The 22,883-nt window shown below is 38.2% G+C and overlaps 1 protein-coding gene across 1 annotated transcript; it reads right to left on the minus strand.

Annotated features, from left to right (window-relative positions):
• Positions 1–2,414: 2,414 nt before the first annotated feature.
• nanos1 (nanos homolog 1) lies at positions 2,415–4,174 on the minus strand. The gene has a single exon (XM_051860623.1). It carries the CDS (start codon positions 3,968–3,970, stop codon positions 3,269–3,271), a length of 702 nt encoding a protein of 233 aa, XP_051716583.1. The 5' UTR covers positions 3,971–4,174; the 3' UTR covers positions 2,415–3,268.
• Between the last annotated feature and the right edge of the window lie 18,709 nt (positions 4,175–22,883).

Consider the following 22,883-nt stretch of genomic DNA (forward strand, 5'->3'; position numbering starts at 1 on the left):
TGCTGCATTGAAAATGGGCTGCAGTAACAGGGGAATAAAAGCTGTTATCCAGACGTGTGTGTGTGTGATACCCACCGGGCTTCTCTGCAACTGTCTGCAGTAATATAAATCCCTATTGCACTTTGTATTTATCCATTTTTAATGAAGTGTCTCAGCTGTGTGTGTCTCTGAATGAGATGAGAAAGGAATAAAAAGGTTGAGGGGATGGAAGGAAAGATGTGGACGGGCCTGTTGACTGGAGAGAGACGCCCTCTGTCTTCTCACGGATGCCCCTCTCTGACAGGACCGGAGGTTGTGTGATGACATCACCCTCACGGGCGATGTGACTCAGGTGCTTTTGTGATTTTACCATTAGAGACATCACCATCAGCATTTGCATCTGTTTTTCTGTCCTGTAAGGATGTATTTCCTTTTGAAACAGGAAGTTAGGTTAAGGAATATTGAAAATTCTTTTTAAAAAATCATGAGTTGATTTTTGTTAGTATTTATATTGTTAGTCAGTTGCAGGTGTAATTCAAGAGAGCATCTGATTGGACAAAAATCTGTGTAGTGCAACATGAGTCATCAACATTTTTGGTCTGTTTTGGTGGAAAATAAAAACAGTAAATTGTATATTATTTTTATTTGATTTTTTTTAGATTCAAACTATGATTCCATCCAGTCAGAGGATATCAAACAAGTTTAATATTTTAGGTGCGTCCCAATCCACGTACTTATGCACTATTCTATGACGTTTTTAAGTATAAATAGTGCGAGGAATGACTTCACACAGAAAAGTCCAAAAAGAAAAAGTGCACTTTAAATACCTGGATGATGCACTAAATAAACGGAATAAAATGAAGTGTGGAATGTTGGACACTTTATGCACTCAACTGTCATAGCTTTAATTACGTAGCGGAGGGGGAGGGGCTATTAGACTTCGATGCTGAATGACAAAGTAACTTTATAACATTAATATACTACATGGATGAGTACATATTGCATAAGTACGAAGTGTATAAGTTCATTATTTAACTTGGGAGCCTAATTTAGAACACATTGTTTTCATTTGTAATGTGTCTCCTAGCAACAAGGCACATGTTTATGTGAGAGTTTGTTGTGTTTGTAATGACCTGAAATCCTGTGTGCGATCTTCAGTTGTTTAGTGTATGATGCCCAGTTTTTTCTGCAACCAAGCCAGCAAGAGTATGATACCTAGTGTTTTAAAATCTCTTCAGTTTTTAAAAGTCTTTAGGAGTACACTAGATGCTTCAGTTCTCATTTCATGTTTTTTTTTTTTTTTTTTAAATGATCAGAGATGCTTCTCTTTTGTTCTCCTTCTCTTTGTTTCTGTTTTGCAACATTTATGAAGAGAGGAAAGGCCTGTGTATGTGAAGAGAGGCCTTGAGTGCTGATGGGAATGAGGTGGGATTCACAAAGACCCTTATTGTGACAATGACAGGCTCACATGGGCCTGCTAAACACAATCCGCAGGGATGACAACATGAAAGCACCAGTTAAACCGTTTCATAAGCTGTTTATTTATCTAGTGAATTCATCTCTTTAATTTCTGCACAGCAGCATACAGGGAAATTGTGACAAAATATAAATAAGAAAATTCAACAGTGTTTCTTTTTTTTACTCTTTTAATTTAATTACAAACCTCAGTTAAAAGTGGCAAATTGGTCGATGTCTTCAACATTTGATTCTCAGTCTCTCTCACGAACCAAGAACGTCACATTGAACAACAACTTAAAATGCATGATGTCATCATCATGATTATTAATATTATGTACAGCTGTCACCTATTAGCAAACAATGCTTAGAGCTTATTGGGATTTCACTTTCGTCCGTAGAATGCACTGAAAAAAAATACAATTATGTTATACAAAGATCAAAAATACTATTATAAACCCTTGTTATAAATGGTACACTATATTAATAAACTGCTGTTGACATTTTACATGTAAGTACAAAACCTTGGTGAGGTAGTTCCCTCTGAAGTCACTTTTAAAAGGTAAAATACTGAATAGACATCACTTAATTCTTTTCCATTTTTTCGGTACTTATTTACAATACAGCAAATCTATGTTCCTTACTTCATTAAAATTGAATTCCTTTGGTAAACATAACTGTCAGAAATGTGCAGTCCTGCAAGTGTCAAATTGTACATTCATGTTTGCATCCTTTTTTTCGGTCTTGTTTTTTGGGGGTTTATTCTTGTACATATAATGCAAAAAGGGGCAAATACATTGTTTTTACAAAAAAGCTTTTTATTAAGAACATTCATACGTGCTTTATTCCACCGTGGACCTTGGAGAACTGATGCATTGTTGGTTTGTTTTTCATAAACCTCTCCCTTTGCCCTTTGCTCTCCCAGGATGTTTTGGAGAAAGGTATACTTTGTATTGAGCTGAAGAGAGGCACCCATAGGATTTTTTTTTTTTTTTTTTTTTTTTTTTTTTTTTAATTTTCCTCCAGTGTGTGTTCCCCTTCCTCGGGGTGTAAACATTGAAAGGGCACCTCATACAGAAGAATAGCCTGCGGTCACACTTTACATTACAGCGTTCATGTTTACTAATGAACAACAGTGCTTTCTGAAGCTGCAGGAAATTCACTTCACGTTATTAATATGGTAACACGTGTAACATAGACTCTGCAATGTAAAATGCCCGCCTCTGTCAGTGGGGTTGGAAATAATTTGGCCGATTATGAAGTTATGCGAGAACATGAACGCGCAACAGAGCCTCTATTGTGTTGCTCTGCGCGTCCGTGCTCGCAAATGTCAGGAAATTGTGAAGTGGACTTTCAGGAGAGAGCGGAATGGGACTAAAGTTTATAAATGAAGACATGTGGAACATTCTTTAAAATCGCTTAATGGCAAACTAAACTTTGGTTTAAAGACAAAAACGAGGTGCAAGCTTAGCTTACAGTAAAGAAAATACTTGAGTTGAACAGAAGAGCAACTCCTCTGGTGCCAACATTCACGTTTCCCATTTTAAACAAAAATAACATCTTATTTCACACAAAATGTGACTATGAATCGTGAATAAACATCTAAAACCTATGCGTGAAAAGGAAAAAATAGCTTTTTATGAATAAAGTATGCAATAAACTATGGAAATAAAGTATCTATAAAAATATAAGAGATTTTTTTTTTCGTTTAACAAAAACATTGATATCATCTTATTTGTTTGCCTAGTAGTTAAGACTCGAAAAGCCAGTCAATCAGAACAGTCATCTGAAAGAAAATGTTCAGTGCAATACATGTAAGTCTATAGGGGTCTTTTTAGAAGATTTTCACTCGCTTACCACCCACAGCTCTGCCTCCCTTCAGCACTCTCTGGGCAGGCTGGTCTTTGGAGAGGGGGCAGTATTTTATTGTATGCGCGTTGTCCCCGTTGGCACTGCATAGGGGGCATGTGTACGCCCGCAGGATCGGGCACACCACCCTCCCGTCCGGGGTTTTCAGGACGTGCGAGCCGTACACCTCCTCCGGCGCGCCGTTATTCCGACAGAAGACGCAGATCTTGGGCTCCTGCTTATTGCGCGCAGCCGGTTTCCTCATCTTCCTCTCCACGCCGAACAGATCAAATCCCGCGAAGCCCCCTCCGATGCCCATCTCCCGCTCCTGGGAGGAGGACAGCAGCCCCCCCGTGCCCTGGTTCTGGTTCTGGAAGGGGCTCAGGATGGAGAAGCGCTCTTTCAGGTCCAGGATGGAGATGGAGGCGGGCGGGGGGCAGCAGCAGGAGTCCAGGTGTCCACCGCTGTCGCCTTCGCCGCCGGCCGCGATTACGCACGGGCACGGAGGGCTGTCGTCCAAGCCCAGAGTGGCTTTCAGGGACTCCGTGATGGAGTTGGGACTCTGGGGGACGCTGTGCTTGTTGTTCTTGGTGACCAGCGTGGAGAGGCCGAGATAGTCATTCCAAAAATTGAAGGTGTAATCGTAGGGCGTGCGCGCGCTCAAGTAGTTGTGGTTCAAAAAATCCATGTTTCTTCGCTCAGCCAAGATGCTTCTCTCGGAGTAAAACAAATGCGATACGCTTATATTCCGTCACGTTTCGTGGGATCGTAAGTGTGCTCAAGTCCAGTGCGTTTCTTGGGTATGTGCGTCTGAGGAACAGGCATCTGGTTATAAAGCTCCAAGAGAGGCAGGAGGAGGGCGGGGCTCTTTTTCAAACCAAGTTTCTGAGCAGCAGATCCACAGCGTGTTTTCTTCCTGCATGACCAGTGACTGTTCACTGCAGTGGAATGACACCAGGCACTGCTTTGTGATGGCAAAATAGCCCAAGAAGGGCTTGTTAGAGAGATATAACTCTATTTATGTCACGCGTTTTTTCTTTCCTTCTTAATTTAAGGGTCAGTGGCATATAGGCTACTTATTTCCAAGATTCCAAAAAATTATTTTCTTAAGCGCAAAACACATTTGTTTACAAAGAAAAGTAATCTTTGTATTCATGCTGGTTTCATACATTTTGATTTAATGGCTCTAAAAATGTGTAAAAAAAAGAGTACTAAATACTTTCATTGCAATAAAATTCTTATTGACACACAGTGGTGGGGCCGGGGTCTAAAGGGGTCCTCTCTGTTTTATGGTTTTCTTGTCACATGACAACAAAATGGCTTCCTGTATACTGATTATGCCACACTGACTTTGATTTGGCAGACATAATCTTTTAAAATATTAATATTATTTTAAAAGAAACTCACTTCACTGCTAAATTTTGAAAAAAATTGTAATGGAGTATACAAAAAAAAAAAAAAATCTAGAATTTTAATGAGACTTTTTACAGTCTTCAGGCAGTTACACCATCCAAAAGGAGTTTTAATTTGTAAATTAAAAAAAAGATATGTAAAGAATAGAATCTGTCTTTTTATGTTTTTTGAATTAGGCTACTTAAAAGGATAAAATCTAGACAAAAAATGCTGCATAGTTGCATGATTTTAGGTCTCGTTAGATTCAGCTCTTGTTCAACTATATCAAATGCTCCTCTGGAAAAAATATGAAGGGAAAATGACCACTGCAGTCTATTCACAGATGATACATTATTCCATGGGATTTCCTCTCTTGCCTCAGTGACATCTCACAGTCACAGTAGCTTCTTTCTTTAGTGTGAGATACTGGGCTTTGTGTGCACTGCCGAGGCTTTACAGTGCAGCGAGGGGAGCTGCAGTTTGTATGTGTTCAGGATTACGTGACGTGATCAGATTACACGTGTGTCATTAGAAACAGAGGGTCGTGGGTGCACATGGGCTCTTTGTTCTTTGAGAGCATGCCATGCGCGCACCTGCGGGCCAGAGAGATCGTGAAGTCGATTTTATTGTTGATTGGCATGTTTTTTCTTCAGTTTGAATGATATTAAAAATTGAGATCCACTTTAAGGAGTACTATTAGTTCCCATTAGTTATTGTTAGTTAATGCACTATGAGCAATACATTTGTTGCAGTATTTATTATTGCAGGTTATTTAATAAAAAAAAATATTAATAAAAAGTAAATAATAATAAAAAGCTTCTTCCCGGGTTGGTGACATCACTAACCCCAAAATTTGCATAAACCCTGTCCCCGGGAACACGCAACAAAGGGGGTGAGGCCATGTTGGGCTGCTTTAGAGAAGAAGAAGAGTTGTTGTAGTAGAGTGTTGTTACCATGCCGTCATTTTCCGCCGGAAAATTCAACGTTGGATTTGCACAAAAGATTAACATGACGGCACATGCCAGTCAATGAGTTGAATCAACTCCACAGCAACTACATAAATTTATCCCCTAACCATTCAGAAACGTCCAGTTTCATTCTAAAAGTTGTAACATTTTCCTGAGTTTTTACATCAGTGTCCAACTCCGATTTAAACAATGTAAGGCTGAACACTGTTACTGACTCGTCATTGTGGCTGTGTGAGATTCTCCAGCTTTGTTGTTGTTGAGCAACCAAAGTGCAAGCTGTTAAAGCTCCGCCCTCTTCTGGAAAGGGGGCTGGGAGCAGCAGCTCATTTGCATTTAAAGGGACACACACAAAATTGGCCTGTTTTTGCTCACACCCAAATAGGGGCAAGTTTGACAAGCTATAATAAATGATCTGTGGGGTATTTTGAGCTGAAACTTCACAGACACATTCTGGGGACACCAGAGACTTATATTACATCTTGTGAAAAGGGGCATAATAGGTCCGCTTTATTGTTATCAATTGAACTTCTTTCATAAGATTTGTACATGAATTGTTAACCTGATACTTTACTGTTAACTATGTTTTTTTTGTTGTTGTTGTTTTTTGTTTTTAAAGGACGGGGGTTAGTAGAAGTAGAAAATATGGTGCATTCTCCTCTGATTGTACTCCTCTATTCTATCATGAATATTATGATGTAAAACAATATAAGTAGGCTGATTTGGAGAAAATAACTGCACCAGTGGTTTAGATATAAAGACCTACAGTACATCCAATGCAACTAGAATGAGACTCAGGATTGTGTATCTCGTGTGAACTAAAAGGCTCCAGCTCAGATGTCAGTAAATTTGCTCGGAGCCTGCAGATCTTTTATGCTCCTCCTGCTGTGGCCTTGACTCTGTGTGAAAAGCTGCAATGGTTGAGGGTCATTATTCGACAGGCTCTTGGCTCGGAGGCAGACGCGCCGAGCTGTCCTGGATCCGGCTCGCTCCAAAGCCCACACTGGCCAGAAAGACATGTAATGAGCGTCTCGCCAAATTAACTCATCTTTGGGTAAACAAAAGGCTAATTTGCATTTTTGTGTTTTGCTCAACACCCCATGATTTGGGGACACAGGTGCACAGCAGCTGATTTTGCACCCCACACATAAATAATAGCCTAGTGTGTCTGTCACAGAACATCGCTGTAATAAATTAAGTGTGGTTATATTAAATGATTGATTCAGAGCTTGCCTGCAAGAGACAGAAAATTATGTTCACGACTCACGTGCTTGTGCAATTAGGTATAAACTTATTTTAAGGCAAGACACCTGAAACATGCAGTATCTCAGTCCAGCCACCGGGGGTCTGTGTGAGCTCAGAGGAGCGTCTAATTGGCATGACGTCATTGAGTATTCTGGGGTGCAGCAGCTTGTATAACAAGATCTAAGAACAATACAGTAAACACTCTTCCACTCGCTGTGGCCCTGCCAGAAATAGAGCACAGGGCACAGCTGTGTATTACAATATTCATTGAGGACAATATCCAGGTCATTCCTTCAATGCAGTATGTTTTCACGTCCTCATCTTTGTTATTGGTGTACTACTTTTACATTTACATTACATTTATGCATTTATACACTTTTATCCAAGAGGAATGAGCAATTCTTTAAAGAACCAACAATATTCGTAACATACAATGCCAGGTTTATTAGGCAACTAGGAAGAAAGCTATTTTGTAGTCCCCATGTGTGGCAGCTTCTATCATGAAAAACTGGCAGTGCATTTAAGAAATGTATTCATTTCATTCTCTCATCAATAAACTGATATTGGGATTTTATTTTGTTATGTTATGTTATGTTTGTTATGTTTTAACTGTGCCCTCATTTAACATTCCTTTAAAAGCAAAGCCAGTTCATTACGTCATTCTCCAGGAAATTATAATGTTTGCTTAGTAAACAACAGCACAAAGATCAATATAAGTATAAGAAATAGATTTGATAAATTTTGTGATGTTTATGGTATTAATTGGTTAGTCTCACATTTAAATATTTAATCATGTTTGGAATATTTTATCCATAAAATTACAGAAATCAGTATTAACATTAAAAAAAAAAAAGAAATTCAGAATGTCTTGCAATGGTTTAAATAATCCATGCCTGAGTTTATTTCAGAAACCCTTGTTATTAGCGACACCGGTGGCCGTTGAAAACCATCAAGCAACCCATTGCTCGTGCTCGCAGTCGTGCACACGTAACATACAAGAGACTCACTAAACGTGATTCAAGGCCCCACACACGTCGAAGTTCTTTCTTTTTTGTTCTTCGCTTATAAGTAAGAAGAAGTTGGAAATACTTTTGCAGCGATATACTGTAAACGTTGATGAAACAGAGAAAGCATCTGATCAAGCTCTGCAATTCACCGGTATGAGGTAATTAAAATTACACTGTTAAGATGTTATGATGAAGTATATTTGAGACTATATCTGACAATGTGAGACTAGTTTAAATTAATATATATATATATATATATATATATATATATATATTTATTTATTTTTTTATTTTTAATTAATATGCTTGACACATTGCCATTGTTTATTGACATTATATTTACAAAATGGCTCATTCTGCATAATCCTGAACACTGTATTCATTTCATGTGTCTTTGTACTTAAGAGAGGCTCTCGGGAGTGCGCGTAAACGTCACATCCTTTTGATTTTCCCGGCAAAAACGTCCCGCGTCCTTCACATAAAAATCATTCTACAGTTTTACAGGCTTTCATAAACAACCTAGAAAGTCAGGGAAGGTCTCGCTTTTTAAGTTTTGTTGCAAGCTGTTCACACATTAGCAATAAAAAAAGTGATTTATACATAAACATTCTTACATAAAGCCCCTTTAAATTACACAAGCATTATTTAAAGGTTAAAAAAGTTCAAATAGTACTGCATAACAGGAATGACCCATTTATGATTTAAAAGCATAATTAGCACTCTTAACCATGATTGTTAGATGACAACACTCATTTTCAGTGGTGATTCATCACCCACCTAACTGCATTTTAGGTTGCTGTAGTATTTGTTTGATGACTCATATAATCGAAGTTTTTAGAGGAGAAATATTATAAAAAAAAACTCTAAGTAATGAAGTAAAAATCTATGTAATGACAAAGACCATTAGTATTCCCTGCAGGGAGGAGCATAAGAGTAAGATTTCTATCGATAGCAATGTTTCCTGCCACAGCGTGGGCAGAGGCCACACTCAACCATGATGTAGTACAAAAGGCCTTCCTCTATTCTGATTAATTATATTCCTTCAGGAATGTGGATACTGGGCTCCTCCAGCACAGCTACCATCACCAGCCACTGTACGTCTAATTAAAAGTGGAGGAGAGCTCTGTGAACCTCTGCCAGCGCGGAGGATTAAGTCTATTTAAAGAGGGAATTCAATAGAATGCCGTACCTTGCTGCTTATCCGAGCGGAAAGTGGTGAAGAAGATGTGCTTTGTGTAAATTTGCACTCGGCTTAGTGGCTTTTCTTTCTTATTGAGCACTGCATTGTCTGGACTTTTGACCCCTTTGGTACTGGTTGAGATTTTGGGCTGTGTCGCATGTAGAGGGCAACAGGTGCAGACATTTGTTTCAAAAAGACTCTTTAGGTGTTTGCACACTGATGACAAACTTGCTGACTTCAGAATTGTATATGAAGAGATCTCAGCGCCAGTTAAAACAAACACTCTGAGAGGCGTTATATAATCTGTGATGCTTTGTTTACTTTTTGTTATTATTATGCAGAAAGTAGAAAGTATACATTTATGAGTATGAGGTAAAAATTCAAATCTAAAGTCAACTCAGTTTTTTTTTTTTTTTTTTGAAGAATGTCCTCATATGACTTTGCTAGATGGTTTCACTTTCTAGGGATTTTTCCCCACTTGTTTTATTGTATGACAGTCAAATTGTAAGTCTGATTGCTTAGAAAAGTATGAAGTTTGATGAAGTTTAAAGTTTATTATACTATGGTGCTGTTAAATGCTTGAATCTGTTGACGAACATTCTAAGGTGTGCAATTATTTTCAGGGAAACCACAGCTAAAGTAGTTCCAGGCAGGTCTTGACCGCATTACATGTCCATATCACTTCGCCAAATGATTTTAGTTATTTCAAAGGCCCTTACAGCCTACAACAGCAAAAGAACCAAAACCACCAACCAAGCCTCTGTTACTAGCTCTAAGGCCATGTGTCCACCAAAGCATTTTAGCCACTGAAAATGCCTGTGGGCACTTGAGAGCAATTCACTTCACTTCACTTTTTTTTCAGTTGAGATGCTTCGCTTGCTATGATAGGGAATATCTGCGTAAGTGTTACGATCTAATTTTACAGATAGTTTGTTTCTGTACTGTTTCTATATAAAAATGTCGATACAATGTAAAGTATTTGCTTTGTTGTTATCTGTTGACATTGTACAAGCAGAATGTGGCAGTTGGTCGGTGTTGTATTTGTCCCGCCCCTCCTCCACTGTGATTGGATGGTTGGGCACAAAGTGATGGTGATGAGCGCTGTGCTTTACCCAAAGTTGAACATTTCTCAACTCTCGGCTACTGGTAAAAAAGAGCTCAGCACTTCAGCGTGAAATCGACGCTTAGCGCCTCGTTACGCTCTTGGTGTTTTAAAAATGAGGGTCATTAATACGTTAGTTGTGGGAAAAAAAACACTTTGGTGGACGCACGGCCTAAAATTATGTTTTGGAATTAGCAACAAAGGCATGGAATGAGATGTGTAAGAAATAAGTCCTACACACAAGAGTGTTTTAAGGGCAAAAACCTGACAAATGTCTTGAAATATAACATATGAACAATATCTTGTGGATACCATACACAAAAAATGCTGGGTTGTTTCAACCCATGTTTGGGTCAAATATGGACAAAGCCAATAAGAAAGTAGAAAATAAAAATAAAATATTGCACACCTGAGGTGTACCACATTACCACCTCGGGTGTGCATTATTTTCTAATAATTCAACGGCTCGTCGTCAATTATTCTTTACATAAGCAGCATTAAAGGTTTGCTGTGAGCACAAGTGATTTTTGCCTTAATAAGCACTGCTAATTAAAAGTCAGAAGTAGTTTTCTCTCACAATCAATAGTTTCAGCCTCAGACATCATGCCCACGGACCGCTGGCTGAACGTCTGATGCATATGGCACACTTAACTGGAAACACTTCAGGATTTTGATAGGTTGATCGTCATATGATTGGTTGAATTCTACATGAATGTGTGTTGCATTCTTTAACGGTCCGCCTGGAAACAGAGATGCCGTGTCGCCAAACCTACTCATGGAAGAAGAACGCCATCGTGTTTACAACTGTGACAATGAGTGCTTATCAGGATCAACTAAACGCTGGATTTTCAAAAGTATGTGAAGTATGTAAAGTTCGCAGCATAGGCCCTTTAAAATACGTCCAAGAGTTTTACACACCGGTCTGTTATTGTAAGGACATCGACATAACATTTTCACGCCCCTAAACATGACGCGGAAAAAAACGAACTGTGATTGGTTGCTTTACATGTCAGTCAGATGGCCTCTGGGTGGTCCTTGGCCAATGAAAGCTGCTATGGAGTACAGACTTTCTGCTGTCAGTCTGAATGTCTGGCTACGCAATCACTGAAAAATATCTCAATTTGGATCCTATACTGCAAGTGTATCAGAAGGTCATTTTACAAATTAACAGTAGATATTGAAGTCAGAAATGTCCTCTGTGGCTTGATTCTTAGGAGCTTATCCATGCATCAGAAATGAACCAGCGTCATTACCGTGCTACATTCATAATGCTGCAACATTACATCATAAGACAGGATGAGAAATTAGAACAGGCCCAGTTTCTCCCTCGGTATGACTGTCTGATTTATCGGCATCATCAATTATGCAGCGGTATATCCAACTGGGAGTCTCCACGGGGCGCTGCTCTCTATAGCACCAAATGATGCAGTACATAGCGGGACAGAGCGGGAAGACTCTTTATCGGGATGGTTTCTGCTCCGTCAGAGTTTCTGCCTTTACGCTGTTACCCTTGAGTTGACAGAATCGTTTAAAGTGTTGCAGAGTTGGGTAATATGTTCCTAGCATCTCTCTCCTTCCCCTCCAGCTACAGTATGTCTAATATTGCAAATGATTGGAGATCTTGGGGGGGCTTCTTTTTCTCTGACTGAAATATTAATGGTCACATTATTACTTAATTTTGTTGTGACTCAAAGGAATTAATATCCATCCATTAAACGGCGCTAATTCAGCCCCTGTCTGGAGAAAGCCTGCTCGCGCCAAACTGGGAATCACATTAGGCTGTGAATGATCTATGGCACCGGTATGGCGTCTGTAGCTGCAAACTGATTTAGTGGTTTGAGCTGACAAACTGATGAGTGCACAAGCAGTTGCTGACCAAGGGAAACATTTACTTTTAATGAGATATATTGTTGCGCCCATCACTCGGAGTGTAATGCTCGCATTAGCTTGATGCATAACCTGACTTCCATATGCAGGTCTGGTTCTAATTGCAGCCCAGTCAACAGAAGTTGACAAATGGGATTTAAAGCACTTTATAAATACTAGTTTTGTGCATTTGCAATTGGGGCTATCTTTCTGTGAGTTTAATCATCACATTTAGCTTGTATATTGAACAGGGTTTACTGAGGTAACGCTTATGTGCTGTGCTTAAGAGTGCCAAGTAGGCCCTGTTTACGCATGGCACTATCTGTCGTGTGAGATCCGATCACAGGTGGTCAGGAGAGACAGATTGCTGTTGGTGACATTCAAATGGATTTTCAAAATGGAAGTCTCTAACTGCATCACTTATTGTGAAGCGTGTGTTACTGCCAGTGTTGTTTTAGAATTATTTATGTACTATTATAGTATTTATTAGGTCTGGGATAATACATTGAATCTCGATTCACGATATGAAGAATCTGGAGCGATTCTGAAATTTTCCGATGTATCGCGATTCTCTTTCGAATTGATTCTGAGCTTAGTTTTTAAACAGCAGATGGCACTACTATACTGCTTTAGAAATGCTCGTAGAAACTGCTTGCTTCCAGTTCCTTTACACACACCACTTAAACCTAAAATAATCATTCATAAAGTTCGAAAAGGTTGAAGCGATTTACAAATCTCGCATTATAAAAGCATTCTGAGCTGAGGTGCAAGTATATTTAACCACTTACATGACTCAGCCGAACTCACAAGCGCTGTCCAGCAGTCTTCTTCGTGAGCGTTTGAGAGTGTGCGGTTAAAAACTAGCCTAGAGCACCATCTGCTGTTAAAACTAAGCTCAGAATCAATTGGAGAGAGAAAATATCAGAAACGATTCAGATTCATTGTATCGATCGAGAATCGATGTATCGTCCCAGCCATAGTATTTATTTATTAATATTTAAATTTGGCTTTTATTTAATATTCAGTTTGCATTGTAATTTTAGCTTGTTAGAAATTGTTGTGCTCTTGTCATTTTTATTATTTCAGTTTTTTAAATATTTCTATATAGCTTTAATTATTTTCGATTCAGTTTTAGCTTTTAACTTCAGCTTAACCTTATTTTATTTTAGTTAGTTGATAAGGCAGTATTTCTAATTTAAGTTTTTTTTAGTTTAATGTTTTTTTTTTTTTTTTTTGTCTAATATAAATTTTATTTTATTCTAGCTTTATTTCAATGAACAAAACGTCTATGTTACGTATGTAACCCTGGTTCCCTGAGAAGGGGAATGAGACACTGCGTCATGTTGCCAAACTTCCGGCATGCCTGCACGTCTTCCTTCAGGCAATGTCTGTGTCCGAAATCTTAAAAATGCTGCCTTCTGAGGATGCATTGCAAGGTAGGGAGGCATCAAGGCACGTCCGAAACCAATGTTAGCTTGACTTCCTGTTTCCTGAGATCTGATTGATTTTTGAAGGCAGCATAGATGTATCCTTTGCTGCCTTTGACATCCCACAATCCTGTGCGTTCCATTTATGACAGTTAAGCTAAAAAAGTTACACTAAAAAGATAAGTAAAAAAAAGAAAGAAAGTTATTTAAGCTAAAAATGAAAGAGCGTCTGAAAGTTGAGGTTGGTGGTCAGTTTGTGTGTAAATGTATTTTTTTTTCACCAACGTTTTCCACTTCTGATGTCATTTCTAGTGAGAAATTACTATTGTAGTAATTAAAGATTCACTTAGTTTTCAACAAAGCTCTCTTTGTTTTGCTGTAGATCATTAAACTGTTAAGCTGCCTCAGTCTGTCCGAAATCAGTTTCATGTGGTACCTTCATGTGCAAGCACTGCCTGAAAGTCATTGCCTGTTAGAGCAGCGAGGCAACAAGTCAGCTGCCTAAGTTTTCAGACACAGATGAAGCTGATTGTGTTCTCTAGGCGCCCTTTTATAGTCAGCCGGCTCATCTGTGACGTCACCTGACTGTGATAGCCAGTCGGAAATTGGTGTGTAACACACGTGCTTTAGACACTGGCTCACGAGGAGCGTTCCCATAGCATCGACTGATAATGCAGTGTAGAGTTCCACTTTGAAAGGGAACTGATTTTAAAGGGTTAGTTCACCCAAAAATGAAATTTCTGTCATTAATTACTTACCCTCATGTCGTTCCACACCCGTAAGAACTTCGTTCATCTTCGGAACACAAATTAGGGAATTTTCTGAATAGGCAGCAATGTCATTGCACCTTTCAAGGCCCAGAAATGTAGTAAAGACATTGTTAAAATAGTCCATGTAACTACAATGGTTCAACCGTAATGTTATGAAGCGGTGAGAATAGATTTTGTGCTAAAAAAAAAAAAATAATAATAATTACATTATTCAACAATTTCTTCTCTTCCATGTCAGTCTCTTACACTGTTTACATTGTAAACACAGTGCAGCGCTTCCAGGTTCTACGTCAGAGCGTCGACTCATTCTTATTATTGTGGTTCAGGAACCCTTGGATTTCATCAAAAATATCTTAATTTGTGTTCCAAAGAAGAACGAAGGTCTTACTAGTGTGGAACAACATGAGGGTGAGTACTCAATGACAGAAATTTCATTTTTGGGTGAACTAACCCTTTAATAGTTTTAGTTTACAATAACAACACTGGTTACTGCATATTGACAAAGCACACAGTGTCTAATTTCACAATGGCTGACATACTGTTGCTTCCAAACACACTTCCATATTTAAATCTCTCTGCAAAAATGCCGTTTCAAGTCTTGCCTATTTTTGCTGAACTTCACATGCGTTTCACGTGATCTGTTTCACTGCATGTTGATGTCAGGCAAGCTGGAGAAGTTTTGTGCATATGGGTTTTTCAAATGTTTTAGAGCAGATGGTTATTTTTGAAAACCCATGTTTTAGCACAGTGGTTAATTGACAGATAAGTAGGCAGTGCTTCACTGCTGTCTAAGACACATCAAGGACAGATTAGCATTTACATTACAAATGCAGTGTGGTCACATGTGGTTTGATTGGATCACAAAAGATTCTGTACCTTGTTTACACCTTTATTTACACTGTTGTTAAAAAAATTTTTAATATTTAACGATACCGAATATTTTTTGGCCCTGAGACTTCCACAGAAGATATATGTACACTGTAAAAAATGAATGTGATTTTAACAGTAAAATATTGTTTTTTAAATTTTACAATTTTTAGAAGTAAAAAAGAACAAATCAATGTATAATTTACAGTCAAAAACTGTAAACTGATATTCCCACAATTCCCTGTGTGACACTCCACATTTGAAAGTATTTTGTTTAAAAAATCATGTTTCTTAATAGTTTTTGTTATCAGTTATGTACATTAGGGTTTTATGTTACATCTTCTGTTGTTTAATGAATGTTTATTGCATTATGTAAGTGTTGTGGGTTACCATGATGGTGTTTTGCGTTTGCGTGAATGACTCTTTGCACCCTCTTTACATTAGTATATACTTCAGCCAGTGGAAAAGCTATTTGTGATGAACTCTGATTCTTCATGTGGCTTTCTCTTTTACCACCTGCATTATTATGGTGGTTGTCAGTATATGTTAAAGGTACAAAACAGATTTTACTAGTAGTGTGCATTGTTGAATTTACTTGTTTACATTCAAATTTTCTGTTTGTATGTTTGTAAATTACAGTTTTATACTGTAAAATTGACAGTTTGTTCTGTAAATGAACCACAGCTGCCAAAATTATTTTGTAAAAACTACGGAATATTTTTTACAGTGTACATTCTTCAATATTTAGACCACTTCTATTATTGATTGCTATCAGGATGTAAAGAGAATTTCAGCCAGTATAACAAAAAGTGTTTATAAAAAAAATTACCTACCCTACATTTAAGTGGCTGTAGCATTTCTATCCCTTGTTTCTTCCTCTCTCCATCCCTTTCTTCCTCTCCTCTCTCTTTCTCCCAGTGCTCTCAAGAAATGCTTCTTGTTCTTGTATTGATCTGTGTGACGGTACAGATTAAGTCTAATCCCTGCTGGTTACATTATCGATTACCAACATAAGGATGATTATGGGCTCAATTTGAGGGGGAAAAAGTCATTTTTCACCACTTACTATGTCTTTGGGCCAGTCTCCTCCACTATCTGTCCAGTTCACCACCGTGTTGATGACACAAATAGCCTTCACTTCCAACACTGTGGCATATGTGCTAATCTAATCAGGAACCTGAACTCATTCTCCATAATGTCATCCTGTGGCTTCTCAGTAACATATTGAGCCTAGGACAAACCGTTCACACTCTGCCAGCTTCATTTTTTTCAGACATGCAGGAGTGTCTGTGGAAATCAGCACATACAAGATGCTAAAGACTCCGGCCAAGACTATCCTGTGACATTTATGTAAGTGGCTACATAATGGCATTTTCACACTGGCATTTGCATCCTTTGTGGAGGAAAAAAAACAAAACAAAAACATAAAAATGGTATTTATTTAGCAAACAAAGCATGTCGATGGTGAATAACAATAGCTAAGCTACATTGCTAAACTTGTTTATTTGCAACAACAACCAGCTGAACCATCTTGCTTTAGTAACAGACCACCATTTGAGACCACCTTTGCTCAAACATTTTCAGCAGTGTGATATTCATGGGATGGTTAATTTATCAAACTGCATGTGTTATTTAGCATGCATCTCACAGACAATCTCCAGTCTGGTTCCTGGAAACCAAAGAACCGTTTCAGCAGGCACTTCTCAGCATCTCTTTTGTGTGCTTCAGTGCGTTCCTGCTGAGTCTCGCTATCATCTCAAAGTAAACACTAAACAATAACCCAAACCACACCAGAAGAAAGAATTTAGAGCATACAAAAGGTGGCTCATAGAGTACACAAAAGAAAACAATGGGCTGCGTGTTTGCAAATCCATAATTCAATTTTCCTAAGGCAGCAGTTTAAAGAAAATGAAAATGCAATCATTATTTACTTTACCTCATATCTTTCCAAACCCATTTGCTGTCATTTTTTTCTGTGTAAAAAACATTAATATTATTTGTTATTCACTGAAAAGCTTCCTCAAATCAAATATGGTGGCAGATTTGATTTTTAAAGATATTTGTTCATGAGATATTTGCTGTGAATACTGCCTTAAATTGTCCCTATTATACTAGTTTAAAGGTTCCTAATTTAGTTCTGGAGGTAGGTTTACATGCATCCAAGGTCAAAAAACACTTTAATTTTCTCATAATATACATTGCAGCATCACTTCTTTTCTCACAGTGTCTGAAACAGTTCGATTAAGGATTTCGGTCTCTTTAAACCCCTCCTTTCCGAGAGCCAGCTCTGCTCTGATTGGTCAGATGGCCCAGTCTGTTTTGATTGGTCGGCCGTTTACAGCATGTGTTGGAAACTAAACTCTTCCTCAGCACTTGATACACAGTGATACGAACAGTCACGGTTTTTACGGTTTTATTGTATCAATTCTTTTGCCATTGAAGAAAATAGGCTGGCATTATGCAAATTTGTTACAAACTTACATAGGTTTGTGCGGGAAGTAAGACTGACGCCTCGTTCAGGCAGTTCAGAATCAATTCTTTCTTTTGGGAAACAATAACTCCATTTATCAAGCACTTTGAAACTTTGCAGACCTTTTACATTCACAAACAGCTGTATTACACACTACATGAAATGTAATATTCGAAAAAGCATTTTTATATTTGAATTTCTCCTTTACATTGCCAGTAAGCTAGTTACATGCAGAGAATCTGTCTCCGTAGACTTTGTTCTGAATAGAATGAAAATAAATAAAGGATATGTAATGGCAGAACCCTGATGTTCCTTGTGCTCATATCCAAAATAATTTGCCACATAAAATAGCATATTAGCTCACAGATAGCCCTTTATAATAGCATGCATTCATTTGGTGCATATCCAAGGTCCTGACTGAATGATCATAACTGTCCGGGTGTGTGTTGAATGGAGCCAATAAAGCAAGTGGGTCGATAACACACACACATAAACACACAACCTTTCATTATCGCACGCTGCACTGAACTGCACAGATCGGCTGCATTATTTCACAAAACGGAGAAAATGAGCTGCCGTTCCCGCATGAATGAGTTGATTTATTCTGCTGTGTTTGTTTCTAATTCAAACCTGATGATGATGTGTGTGATTGTTTTAAATGCAGAGCTTTTTTTCAGAGATGCACAGGGCATTTTGGTTTACTTCTCCTCCACTCATGTATAAATTCCTAACTACTCTCATGCCTGCTGTTGCAGACGTGTTTATGCTGCAGATGTACTATAAAAAAAAAAAACTCATATATTGAACATGGGGCTCTGTTGATATTCACCCTTTGATTCGGTTTATTTATCTCTTAAAGGAGCAGCAGAGAGTCTGTAATACCTGCAACGCTGCATCTCGGAGAGCCGGGCCATATGTTTGATAAGTTAATTAAAATGTTACAAGCTTTTGCAGCACCACAATGAAATCAGATTTCATGTAATGAAGGCTATTAATATTCGAATATGGCAGGACGTTTGGAATCACAGACCCGAGATCAGTGAAGGGAAGAGAACTGCAAAATAACAGCGGCATGTTCATTCATCCTCATTTTTGCTCCGTTATGCCTGTGAGTGCTTGTTTGTGTGTGTGTGTGTGTGTGTGTGTGTGTGTGTGTGTGTGTGTGTTGTCTGGCACATATATGCAATTACACAAGCGAGCGTGATGAATTTCTTTAACACCTCAAAGCCAGCACAAAGAACTCCTCACATGTCAGAAAGCACAAGTCACTTAAGTTCCTCTCTGAGCGGTGAGGGAAAATGAAGCATAATCCTTCCTGCTGTGCTCAGACCTGTTTGCACACTACACCTGAAAATAACTTCTAATTGGCCCAGTTGTGTCTCTGTGAAGTGAGCTGGTTTTATGCAGTGCTTGATAAGGAAAGGATCACTATTATAGCTCATACTTGGATTTCGGTTATTTGAGCAAATCCTTAACCTGTTGAACTTCATTGTGTAACTCATCCTGGACCGGTTGTGCTACAGACATGAATGATGCATCAAATCATGCAGCATGTTGAGTAAGTGGAGAGACTTATAATTGTTTGCCCATGCCACATTGTAAAACCCAAACCATTTGTTTCACAGTACTTATAAATATTGATTCTTAAAATTAAATGATTTGTGTCTCACAAAAAGAGAATATTTCTTAAAATTAAAGGGTTAGTTCACCCCAAAATGAAAATTCTGTTATTAATTCCTCACCCTCATGTCATTCCACACCTGTAAGACATTCGTTCATCTTCGGAACACAAATTAAGATATTTTTAATGAAATCTGAGAGCTTTCTGTCCCTCCATTGACATCCTATGCTACTACCACTTTCAAGCTGCAGAAAGGTAGTAAAGACATCATTAAAGTAATCCATGTGACTCCAGTGGCTTAACTTCAGTTTTATGAAGCAACTCTAGTGCTTTGTTTGCGCAAAAAAAACCCCATAATTTACCATTTTATTTACATAATACGAAGCCCTGCACATAACACGCAGGAAAAAAATAATTGTGCGCACGATTTACTATTCCATTCCCTTGATTTATAAATTATGTGCATGATTTACTAATTCATTCCCTCGATTTGCTAAATTGTGCACATGATTTATTATTTCGTTCCCTCGATTTATAAATCGTGCGCATGATTTAGCAAATCGAGGGAACGAATTATTAAATTTTGTGCATGATTTAGCCTACTCTTTTTTTTCCTGCATGTCATGTGCAGGGCTCCGTAACATGATATAAAAGGGTTAGTTCATCCAAAAATAAAAATTCTGTTATTTATTACTCACCCTCATGTCGTTCTACACCCGTAAGACCTTTGTTCATCTTCAGAACACAAATTAAGATATTTTTGATGAAATCCAATGGGTCAGTGAGGCCTCTATTGCCAGCAAGATAATTAACACTTTCAGATGTCCATGAAGGTACTAGAAACATATTTAGTACAGTTCATGTGACTACAGTGGTTCAACCTTAATATTATAAAGTGACGAGAATACTTTTTGTGCACCAAAAAGCAAAACAAAATAACGACTTTTCAACAATATCTTGTGATGGGCGATTTCAAAACACTGCTTCGAAGTTTTACGAATCTTTTGTTTCGAACATGGGTTTGAATCAGTGGTTTGGAACGCCAAAGTCACGTGATTTCAGTAAACGAGGCTTCGTTACATCATAAGTGTTTAGAAATTTCAATAGTTCACGTGACTTTGGCAGTTTGATACACGATCCGAACCACTGATTTGAAATAAAAGTTTCGTAAAGCTTCGAAGCTTCATGAAGCAGTGTTTTGAAATCAGCCATCGCTAGATATTGTTGAAAAGTCGTTATTTTGTTTTTTTGGTACAAAAAAGTATTCTCGTCTCTTCATAACATTAAGATTGAACCACTGTAGTCACATGAACTGTTTTAAAAACATCTTTAGTAACTTTCTGGGCATTGAATTATCTTGCTGGCAATGCAGGCCTCACTGACCCATCAGATTTTATCAAAAATATCTAAATTTGTGTTCTTTTCATTTTTGGGTGAACTAACCCTTTAAAGGATTAGTTCACTTTGAAATGAAAATTAGCCCAAGCTTTACTCACCCTCAAGCCATCCTAGGTGTATATGACTTTCTTCTTTCTGATGAACATAATCGCAGAAATATTAATAAATATCCTGACGCATCCGAGCTTTATTATGGCAGTGATAGGGTTCAATGAGTATGAGCTGAAGATAGTGCTTCCATCTACATCCATCCATCATAAATATGTGCTCCACATGGCTCCGGAGGGTTAATAAAGGCTTTCTGAAGCGAAACGATGCATTTGTGTAAAAAAAATATCCATATATAACAAGTTATGAAGTAAAATATCTCGCTTCCCCGTGAGCCGCCTTCCGTATTCAACATACGCAGAAAGTGTAAAACTCTTGCAGTTCGCAAAGCTTACGCTACGTCATGCCCCTTCCCTACTCAACATACGGAAAAGGTGTAACTGGCGTGACGCCAGTTTACACTTTCTTCGTAACTTCAATACGGAAGGCGGCTTGTGCAGAAGCGGGATATTTTACTTTATTTTTTTTTTTACACAAATGCATCGTTTCGCTTCAGAAGCTCAGATGTGTCAGGATATTTATTAATATTTCTGCGATTATGTTCATCAGAAAGAAGAAAGCCATATACACATAAGATGGCTTAAGGGTGAGTAAAGCTTAAGCTAATTTTCATTTCAAAGTGAACTAATCCTTTAATCTCCAATGCACGTTCACACAATAACGTCATGCTCTTGCTTCAACACAACACGCATGGTGCTCTCGTGAACACCCTTTGGAGATTAATATTTTGTAAATAGAGTGGTAAATTATGTTTTGTTTTTTTGTTTTTTGTGCAAACAAAGCACTTGCGTCTCTTCATAAAATTGAAGTTAAATCACTGGAGTCACATGGATTACTTTAATGATGTCTTTACTACCTTTTTGGTGCTTGAAAGTGGTAGTGTTGGATCTCTATGGAGGGAGAGAAAGCTCTCAGATTTCATCAAAAAGATCTTCATTTGTGTTCCGAAGATGAACGTAAGTCTATGGGTTTGGAACGACATGAGGGTGAGTAATTCATGACAGAATTTTCATTTTTGGATGAACTAACCCTCTAAATTACCTATAAATCCAAATCCAAAATCTTAAAAAAAATAAACTTTAACTGACATTTCTTGCACTTAACTAGTGATGTCCAGTTCGCAAACAAATCATTCTTTTGAAGCGGTTCTTTTTAGTGAACTGGATGAACACAGACTGAACCGTCTGAAACGGTTTGTGGCTCGAGTCAGCACAGATCTACAAGTTACTCAATCAAAACTCACTTTCGGATGTGCCTGACAGCACTCAGTCTCTGATAATCACCAGCACTTTTGCACAGGCAAGCATCACTCATATTTTCTTCAGAAAAATCAAATTATATGTGCAGATGCATTCATATATATGTGCATGTGCATTGCTGTCAGTTCATGAAATTGCACATACACCAAGAGGCTCAATGGAAAATTTCATATGCATGTAAATCCTGGAAGTAGTTTAATTCCAGTGATGGCATTCCTCCAGGTAATCTAACATCCTTCGAAGCTCGCTGCATTTTCCCTATCTAATGCTCTGCTGTTGAGCCTGTTTAAAATGGCCCCTGCTGTTTTTTTCCTTCTTGCCTTCTTCTCGCTCTCCTGTCCTTTAATGCATTGTTTGAATTTGCTTCACTTAAAGCCTCGCAGGGCTGCCACAATGCACCTGACACCCTCACAATGGTGCTTTTGTTACCTTGCATTAGACAGGGAAGGCAGCTAACCTTTCCCCCTCAATCCTTTCATCTCCCTCCCAGAAACACCTGAGCTCAGAGCCTGACGATCCAATGAGTCTTTCTTCAGAGAGGGGGAAAGATAACTCAGTCCAGGCAGCACACGACTGGATCACGAACAGTTTTAAAATGGATGTCTCAGGGAATGTCTGCTTGTTAAAATTTTATCATTCTAAAATGTCATGAAGCGTATTATAAAATGTTAACATGCAGCCATTCTCTGGGACAATGACGTAAACTCTGTTCAAAAACCTAATGAGCTGACTTGCTGCTCTATAGGCAGCATCCTAACTGAAATGGAACCTCAAAAGTGATTGAACTGGAATGCCAAATCTGTGCGTCATACAACTAGCACTATTCACATAAAGTGCACAGGAGAGTTTACTCAGAACTGATTATTATTGCATCTTGCAAAGCTGATGATGTGATATTTGAATACACATAAAAATACATAGCAC

This window comes from Ctenopharyngodon idella, chromosome 14 (assembly GCF_019924925.1).
Source record: "Ctenopharyngodon idella isolate HZGC_01 chromosome 14, HZGC01, whole genome shotgun sequence".
In the NCBI taxonomy this organism is placed as follows: Eukaryota; Metazoa; Chordata; class Actinopteri; order Cypriniformes; family Xenocyprididae; genus Ctenopharyngodon; species Ctenopharyngodon idella.